Source organism: Oncorhynchus tshawytscha, unplaced genomic scaffold (assembly GCF_018296145.1).
Source record: "Oncorhynchus tshawytscha isolate Ot180627B unplaced genomic scaffold, Otsh_v2.0 Un_scaffold_9311_pilon_pilon, whole genome shotgun sequence".
Taxonomy (NCBI): domain Eukaryota; kingdom Metazoa; phylum Chordata; class Actinopteri; order Salmoniformes; family Salmonidae; genus Oncorhynchus; species Oncorhynchus tshawytscha.
The window spans coordinates 288,439-298,281 of NW_024609770.1; the positions used below are offsets into that span (position 1 = coordinate 288,439).

At 44.4% G+C, this 9,843-nt stretch overlaps 1 protein-coding gene across 4 annotated transcripts in view; it reads right to left on the minus strand.

Annotated features, from left to right (window-relative positions):
* fam135a (family with sequence similarity 135 member A) overlaps nucleotides 1–9,815 on the minus strand; it is a 50,026-nt gene extending 40,211 nt beyond the window's left edge. For all 4 annotated transcript variants that reach the window (XM_042317827.1, XM_042317826.1, XM_042317825.1 and 1 more), the window contains exons 1-2: nucleotides 9,480–9,815; nucleotides 4,902–5,031 (exon numbers count right to left, since the gene is read on the minus strand). In XM_042317827.1, the coding sequence (XP_042173761.1) occupies nucleotides 4,902–4,978 (77 nt within the window). In that variant the 5' untranslated portion in view covers nucleotides 4,979–5,031; nucleotides 9,480–9,815. The remainder of the gene's footprint in view (nucleotides 1–4,901; nucleotides 5,032–9,479) is intronic.
* Nucleotides 9,816–9,843: the final 28 nt, after the last annotated feature.

The following is a 9,843-nucleotide window of genomic DNA, read 5'->3' on the forward strand; positions in this document are numbered from 1 at the left end:
CTAGGAACAGTGGGTTAACTGCCTGTTCAGGGGCAGAACAACAGATTTGTACCTTGTCAGCTCCAACGCTCTAACCACTAGGCTACCCTGACTGCTAGGTTGACTCAAAGCTTTGTGTGTGTGTGTGTGTGTGTGTGTGTGATGTTACATTGTGATGCAGCACCAGAAAGGAACAGCCTATCCCACTGTTGTGTCCGTCTGAACCACATCCCATGTTTGTTTCCTGACTCGCCATATGTTTCCAATGGAAGGAAGGCAGACAGCCGGACACAGACCAAAATACACTGGATGTGGACTAGTCTTATATCACACCTACGTAGCAGACACAGGACTCTGCATATGAGGTGCTGTGGAGATCACTACGGATCCATGTTCCCTCTAGGCTGCGCTCTTGCTTAGCTCACTGGGACTGCCAAACAGAAGAAACATCAGCCCTCGTAGGGAAGCAGGAGATGGAATTTCATTCAATTTTAGAGTTTCCCCCTTTAATTAAAACTATCAACGCTTCGCTCTACTGTGGGAATTGTGATCGAATCAATGCAATATTAGCCACTTTCAATGTAACATATCGAAACAAAATGAACTATGCAAGACTTAGTATGCATAACTAACTGCAAGAGGTTTTGTTGTAGGCAGAACACATCGGAATTCATTGTATTGGCAGGCAGGACTCGGTGTACTCTGCACCAGGATGTGCTTGTTTTGAGATCAAAGCAAGAGCTGCATGCAGCCACGTGTGCACATTCTGTTCATATCCTTTGTTAGTGAGTTATTAGTCCAGTTATAGATCATTAGTAGTCAACAATAGGGGAGTGCTTGCTTCCTACATGTCTAGACATCTTTGAAAAGTGAGTCTGGTAAAGAGCACTTTTTTTGTCTTAAAAGGGGAAGTGTTGTATTAGAAGACAGGCTTGAATAATCTAAGTAGCCAATAGGCAGAGGGTAGCATAATGTGTCTGATTCTCTGTAATAATGGTGTGGGTATAATAATAATGCATTTTATTTTATAAAGTGGTTTCTTGCATTCAACAACATTCTCAGTCACCTCCTTGTCTGAAGGACAAGTGGATTAACATGTTAATGTCAAGTCAAAAGTCTCAGGGAACGTAGACCTATATTAAACACCACACATTGGCTGCTACTGTAGGTTGAATGATAGAACAGCTATTTCCATGTTAGAATGTTATGGGAGGCATTGTCTCCATTGTTTTTGATGGTAGGCCACTCTAAATTATGATCAAATAGCCACAGTTGCCTACCTGACCATTGTCTGAAACTGTAACTTAAAGCAGGTACAGCCTCAGTGTTCACAGTAAACGCACCCTGGAAGTTGCACAGAATTTTCACAACTTTCAAGTTTGCACTCAGCAGACCTGAAAATGAGAGGGAACATTGCTATGGAAACTGTACAGTTTTTTTTCTGGCTCAAAAAGGGGCTTAGGTGCTGGGCGTGGCAGGGGGTGTGGCAGAGGGCGTGGCAATGAGCACGTCTCAGTGTGGCTACATCTTAGAGAACATTTTAAAGGCCCCCATCTTGGCTCTGTAGATACAACATTTTGCCGTTTTCAAGCAAATTTTCTGCGATTCTACATATTCTGCCATGGAGCCGAGAGAAAATGACGCAGTTTTAATGCTAGTTTCCTTCTATTCTACACATTTTGCCATGGCTAAGGCTGTGTTCTTTTTCTCAAACATAATAACAAAATTAATACTGCTAAATTCATTGTTTTGGAATATTTTATTCTCCCTGAATGTGAAGCTTTATTTTGGCGAGGGTTAGTTCTTAAAGATGATATTATTTCAAATATACACTGAGTGTACAGAACATTAGGAACACCTTCCTAATATTTAGTTGCACCCCCTTTTGCCCTCATTACAGCCTCAATTAGTTTTAGAAAGTAAAAGCGTTCCACAGGGAGGCTGGCCCATGTTGACTCCAATGCTTCCCACAGTTGTCTCAAGTTGGCTGGATGTCCTTTGGGTGGTGACCATTCTTGATACACACAGGAAAACTGTTGAACATGAAAACCCAGCAGCGTTGCAGTTCCTGACACTCAAACTGGTGCGCCTGGCACCTACTACCATAACTTGTTCAAAGGCACTTAAATATTTTGTCTTGCTCATTCATCCTCTGAATAACACACATACACAATTCATGTCTCAAGGCTTGAAAATCCTTCTTTAACCCGTCTCCTCCCCTCCATCTACACTGACTGAAGTGGATTTAGTGACATCAACAAGGGATCATATCTTTCACCTGTTCAGTCTGTGTCATGGAAAGAGTAGGTATTTAGAATGTTTTGTCCACTCAATGTATATTAGGTCCATTATTTTTTCTACATATTTTATATCTGGTTTTAGTCATTTAAGTTTACGATTTAATTGTTTTTCCATCACAAAAATTCATAAAATACAAACAGTTTGGAGTTAGGCGAACAGTTTAGGCTGCCTGCCCAATGATTACAATGGAAGAAAAATCCCTGCAATACAACGGTGGGTAGAGGCCACTGTGAAGCAGGAAGCAAAAAGAGAGCTTTCCATCCTCTCTGAAGCCGACGTCATGGGAACTCTGTTGGAGGAATATCTAGGCCTCAGCCAGCTTCCTGCTCTGCTCCACAGCTGAGTCCACTACAACCAGACACTCAGCCAGACTGCGTTCTGATGGCTACAGACACATTGTTCACTTAGTGTAGCCGAGTGTCACGCTACACTGGAATGTCAGCTTCCAGAGTAGTTTAGGCCTCAGGGACCGTGAAGAGTCAATGTTACAGTAGGACAATCTGCGTGATGAACATCAGTGTACAGTGTGGAGATAAAGATCTGAAGACATGTCAGTAGCTCAGTGGTCTTGTCTTGCTAACGCCAACCGTTGCTGCAGGAAGCACATTTGGCCTTAAGGTTGTAAACATTACAAAGGCGTCAATGTGTACAAGAGGAGAGGCTAGATAGGCTTTCTAATGAGTTCAGTGTAGAATGATGTGTGGAGAAGAGCCCAAATCACCACTAAATTCATGTTTATCATTGCAGCTTAAAATGTCCATCCATAAACCACAAAGAGTTTTGTGAAAGCTGGAAAGGCCAAGGCTCTCATTGTAAAGGTTTGACCCACAGCCACTGTTAACACAAACCAACACCTAGCTATCACAGCACAGCTACACAGCCACTGTTAACACAAACCAACACCTAGCTATCACAGCACAGCTACACAGCCACTGTTAACACAAACCAACACCTAGCTATCACAGCACAGCTACACAGCCACTGTTAACACAAACCAACACCTAGCTATCACAGCACAGCTACACAGCCACTGTTAACACAAACCAACACCTAGCTATCACAGCACAGCTACACAGCCACTGTTAACACAAACCAACACCTAGCTATCACAGCACAGCTACACAGCCACTAGTTAACACAAACCAACACTACACAGCCACTGTTAACACAAACCAACACCTAGCTATCACAGCACAGCTACACAGCCACTGTTAACACAAACCAACACCTAGCTATCACAGCACAGCTACACAGCCACTGTGAAGCAATAAGGGTAGCGAAGGGAACTCTGCATTCTAACACTGAATGAAGCACCACAACAATTGCAAGTCATGTGACCTGTCCTTGTCAAGACAATGGTCGTCAGGTCCTGTGTTAATATACACAAACCCTTGGACCCGGAAAAAGACTGTTTTTCTACTTGGCTGAGGAAGACTGCTACTTTTGGTCTCTGCACTACATTTATGCCAGTTAACATGGGGTTCCAAGGCCATTATCACACCATGCTCCACCATCAGGGTTGTGTTCATTAGGTATTAAATGGAAGGAAACAGATTGAAACAAGGAGGGACTACCTGAACTTATCCAATAAGAAACACTCATTTTCATTTTGTTTATCTCTGTGTGTCTTATTGAACACAACCCAGACCATAATCAAGAGATCAGACATAATGGATGTGTTTCACTACTCAGACCTGATGACAGGTTTCTGACACCATGTACAGGAACCATCGTAGCATGAAGCACGGCATCGATGGTGGATGAAAATAAGAACTGGCAGTCAAACGAGTGCATCTACAAACGGGACTAATAGCCTATAGCGACAGTGGTAGCCTGCGGTAGTCTCGCTTAACATAGATATGACAGAGTCCCTCTGCTCAAAATGTCTACAAATAGTGTCCCTTTAAATAAAGTCAGTCAGGCCTCTTGAGGTGAGCCAGTGTTTACTTGCTGGTCAACTCAACGACCCCAGGCGGGGGCTTTCTACTCAGACTGCATTAGAAGGTGGAGGACTTTTACACACACAAATCAATAGAAACGGCCATTTGAATAAATGATCAATAGCGTGTCTAAAGAGATGAACATCATTTTAACACAATTATGAGATGGAAGAATGTCACTATCAGTTTGTTCAGATGCAGAGAGAGCAGCCTACTTGGAGGACATGGGCTTGTTATTATCACTGACCAACGTGTCTCAATTCAACCTCTTTGCTTCGAAAGGGATTTGAATAATCCTCCTGGTAACATCATTATCATTTGGCTGAGGAAAAGTGTCCCACCACAAGATACCTGGCATTGCCACCATATCTTAAATCATATCCATTAGAACAGGGCGTGTGACATCTATATTGACATCAAAACGTCACAATCAAGCTTCCTTTCATTTACAAAATAGGGACTGAGGGCTAAGTGAGGATGAAAGTTTCCGTCGCTGTAACTTCAAGCAATAACAACATTATAACACTAAATGTAAACTTATTCAGAAACTTGAAAATCGAGGCCCGTGGAATTTCCCCAGAAAGCCTTGGTGTGCTTGATAAACAGGGCAGCCTAGAAGATGCACGACAGTGGGCTGACAGTCAGTCTGCAGAGCAGTGAAGAAGAGACACAGTCACTCACCCTCTTTGGAACAGGTCCACATTGTAGAACTTGTGGAGCTCAACAGAGAACTCCACCGTGGCCTGCACCTCACTCATGTTTGGCTTCAGAGGCAGACAGAAGGCTTACATCACCTGGGACATTATGACCCCTGTGGAAGGAGGAGAGCATCCATGTGAGTTACCTGAACTGATGTGAAGAGGAGTTATCATCACACTGGACACAAATACAGGAACAACCTTGAGGTCTTTCTCTCCTCACACTAGTAGAGAATTACAGTGGAGCATGTGTTCTCATCACACACACCCTCAGGCGGTCAGACACTCACCTACACACACACAGCGAAAGTACAAATCACGCAGGCACACACACACACCTAGTCAACAGCAAACAAACAGTCGTACTTGGCTCAGCTGTTTCCAATAACAAGCACCGAACACCAAATCCAAACAGACCCATGAGGGCTGCTGCCTGCTGGGTTCTCTGCTTCAGATGTAAATAACATGTCTTTCCTAATTGGCTGGCAGCTCAGCCAAACAGAGGGAGAAGGGGTGGGGGTAGACAGAGAGAGAGGGAGAGGGATGGGGGAGGGATGGGAGTATGGGGGGGAAGGAACAGCTATGAATCACACGCTAAAATAGTCCTGAAATACTATATCAACTACTGGACAATACTAGAAATACACCAAGTACGTGTCTACAGGCCTCCTACAGGCGTCCTACAGGTAGGCCCCCTACAGGTAGGCCTCCTACAGGCAGGCCTCCTACAGGCAGGCCTCCTACAGGCAGGCCTCCTACAGGCAGGCCTCCTACAGGCAGGCCTCCTACAGGCAGGCCTCCTACAGGCAGGCCTCCTACAGGCAGGCCTCCTACAGGCAGGCCTCCTACAGGCCTCTCTACAGGCCTCCTTACAGGTAGGTCTCCTACAGGTCTCCTTACAGGTAGGTCTCCTACAAGTCTCCTACAGGTAGGTCTCCTACAGGTCTCCTACAGGCCTCCTTACAGGTAGGTCTCCTACAGGTCTCCTACAGGTAGGTCTCCTACAGGTCTCCTACAGGCCTCCTTACAGGTAGGTCTCCTACAGGCCTCCTACAGGTCTCCTTACAGGTAGGTCTCCTACAGGCCTCCTACAGGTCTCCTTACAGGTAGGTCTCCTACAGGCCTCCTACAGGTCTCCTACAGGCCTCCTACGGGTCTCCAACAGGTCTTAAATTAAACATTTTTTGCTCTCAACTTAGTCAAGCCAAGTCTTAGGGACAGAGGAGAATTGAACCTAGTCTGAAACACACAGGTGGGACGAAGACCCAGAGGGCAGATTCGGCTCAATGGAGCTGAGAGAAATTGGCATAGCAAAATCACCCAGAAGCCCTGTAAATGACTCATGTGAGGAATGAATAAATGACAGTCTTGTAGAGCTAATGGTGCCATGTTCCTGGCAATGAAAGCAGATGAGTTGGAGGGGGAAAACAATATGGCCGGCTGCAGATTTGAAGGAGATAGATGGCTTAGATGTGACTGAACTACAGAGACCTGGGCTGGGTTGTTTAGAAAACACACAGGAAAGAGGCCAAGTAGGGCAGAGAGGGTACAGCTAGCAGGGTTGTTATGATATCTAATGCAGAGGAAGCCTTGAATACAGACTGTTTAGATCTCTCCCTAACACTCTCTTTCTCCCACCAAGTCTGTCATGTTCTGTCTCTCTGATCTCTGACTCTCTCTCTCCGCCTCGACCGCTCTCTCTGGCCCTCTGTCAGTTTCTCTCTTCCCTTCTCTCGTTTTCCTCTCTCTCTATCCCCCTGCCCCCACTCTTTCACTCAGAGATGAAGGAGGGAGACAAACAACAAGCCTGGCATGGTTTTCTCAGGCAGATAACCAGAGAGACTCTTATGTATTCATAAACAACCAAGGCAAGCCACCATACATAACAAGCTCTCCATCTTACAGCAAGGAATGCTGTAAATTATTGAGTGAAAACGCAGGGAATTTACTTTAATCATTTCAACACCATATTCATAAAGCTCCTCCTCAGAGTAGGAGTGCTGATCTGGGAACAGTTACGCATTTTAGATTATAATGAATGGACAGGGAGGACCTGATCCTAGATCAGCACTCCTCCTCTAGGCAATGCTTTACTTATTAATACAGGCACATCAATTATAGGATAGACAAGAATATCACTGTCTAACTAACAGTAGCATCATCCATAGACAGGCTGCAAATGAGAACACTGTGTTGCATGAGAACACTGTCTCTGGGTTTCCATAGTTTCCATAGCCATGTCATAAAGTGGATGTGCTGGGAGCAGGGCATGTTAAAACCTGTTGCACATTTCTCTTATATGGGACAACACCAGTACCTGCATCTGCACGCTTCACAAAGCAAAGTGCATTCAAACGGAGATGGCATGGCTATCTGAAACAGGGCCAGAGATAGTGGTGCCAAGCCAACTTTAATTAGAACAAGTGTCATATTTCTCAACTGAGTGCAACGTTTCCATTTGAGTGATCAAAAGGGTTCCTTTAAGTTGGTAATAGTTTGAAAACGTTGTGGTGGTGAGCTGCTCCAAGTACAGTTACAAAGCCTAGATCCACTAAGTTATGTCTACCAGCAGGGTCTACCTGTCCAGCAGGGTATTTGCTTTGCATAGCAGTGTGTGCATGCTGGTTTAGGCTACTGTTTGCATGGCCAGCTACCCATTTACTAACTGAACAAACAAATAGTCAAATGACTGAGATTTAGCAACACAATCACAATTCACAACTGAACTGACAGAATGATGCAAAACAATACAGTCTAGATCTAAGACAACATTACAGATTGTACTGATGAGGAAACAGGGGAATGTAGCCTACTTCAGATCAACCGGAGAGTCACCCTTATTGTTCTTCCCTCATAACTCAGCATGATGCAGACTACAACACATTTAGGTTACAGTATAGTACAGTATACTTAGCTAGTATGCATGTGCTTTTCTAATCAACTGTGTAGTGTGGTGCCAACCCGTTTCCTTCCTGAGTGCAGCTATGTGTGCTGTCTGATTAATAATGCACCTTATAATAATCTATGGAATTCACACTCCACTCCCTGGTCTTTTGAAGCCAGTGCTACTCCTGGTCTTTTGAAGCCAGTGCTACTCCTGGTCTTTTGAAGCCAGTGCTACTCCTGGTCTTTTGAAGCCAGTGCTACTCCTGGTCTTTTGAAGCCAGTGCTACTCCTGGTCTTTTGAAGCCAGTGCTACTCCTGGTCTTTTGAAGCCAGTGCTACTCCTGGTCTTTTGAAGCCAGTGCTACTCCTGGTCTTTTGAAGCCAGTGCTACTCCTGGTCTTTTGAAGCCAGTGCTACTCCTGGTCTTTTGAAGCCAGTGCTACTCCTGGTCTTTTGAAGCCAGTGCTACTCCTGGTCTTTTGAAGCCAGTGCTACTCCTGGTCTTTTGAAGCCAGTGCTACTCCTGGTCTTTTGAAGCCAGTGCTACTCCTGGTCTTTTGAAGCCAGTGCTACTCCTGGTCTTTTGAAGCCAGTGCTACTCCTGGAAGTTAAATGATTGTGGAGAAACAGTAAGCTCCATTCATGACAGTTTCAGTTTATTGATCTTTGCCAAGCAAAACAACTTTGCTACCTGTGTCTGTGAATGCTCTCCGAGCGTCTTTAACAATCATACCTGTAGTCTACCTGCCTCTTTTTCCAACCTAGTCACACTCTTGACAGTGAGTCTATGAGGATACTTCAACATTGTGTAGGTAGCTTGCAAGCTAGCTAGTTACGCAACTGAACAGAAATACAATTTTGACAACTTACTGAGAAGAAATAGCCCAAGTCATATCTGAGAAGAGATATAACAACATGGTATAGCTAGTTAGCTAACGTTAACTAGTTACCTTGACTGATGGAACGAATGACAGTTCAGGGGAGAGTAACATTTATTTCCCAGGGTCTGGGAACATACTAATTAAGGGTTCTGGTTCAGTAGTTAGTTAGCTATGTAACACATGCAGAAACACTTCGTCTATATAGGTCCTGTTGATTGAGCAACTTACATAGGCCTACTATTTCCTCAAAAGTTTCACAGGAATATTCTCAGATGTTGAAATATTCTGTGACCATCCCCTACTGCAAACAAGGACAGGATGAATCACCACACAACATCTGTCTCGCAAGTGTAGTTAGTTACCTAGCCAGCTTCTACCATCAAAACGTCATAGCAAGATAACTAGTTAACTGGGAATTTTGTCAACTAACTAACTAGCTGGGGTTTCTTCAGAAGAAACATACAAATAGTTGAGTCAACAACGCATAGTAGTTATATAGATAATGTGTTGGCTACAGTAGTTAACGTTAGTTAAATCAGCTGCCAGTCTCACCACATAACGTTAGCTAGCTACTGTTAGCTAACGTTACATTGCTAGTTTTGCAGTAACTAGCTAGCCGTCCTTACTTAGCTAGCCAGCACGATAGCTAGCTACGAGTTTAAAGTTAACTAGCTAATCTTTCAAGTACTAAAGCAGCAGCCAATGGCTTTATTTTCACACATCGGATCTGACGTTGCTGTTATCTAGTAGCTAGCTAGCTAGCTCGTTGGCGCGTTGATCTACTCAGTACTCACCAGATTCTGTGTCGACAGATCACTTCTCCTGATAGTTAACAGACGAAATACTATAACAAAACAGCATTAAGCCGACTTCAAAACCAAACGGGACAACGACATGGGTAGTCAATCCAGTCCCTTGAGCTTGCACACAGCCTCCGCAGCCTGACAAGGCTAGCGACGATCCGCTGGAAAACAGTGGAAGCGACCACGCACGTTGTCGAACATAAAAACTGCGCAGTTGCTGCGCAGATCCTGTCAAGTGGTCCTTTGACGTCCTTGCCGGTGACTCTTTTGGTGCTTTCAAGACAACTGAGAACTCAAATAACCGAGGTCAAATCATGAACTTGCCCTTCACACCTCTAGCCATAGCCAAACCGAT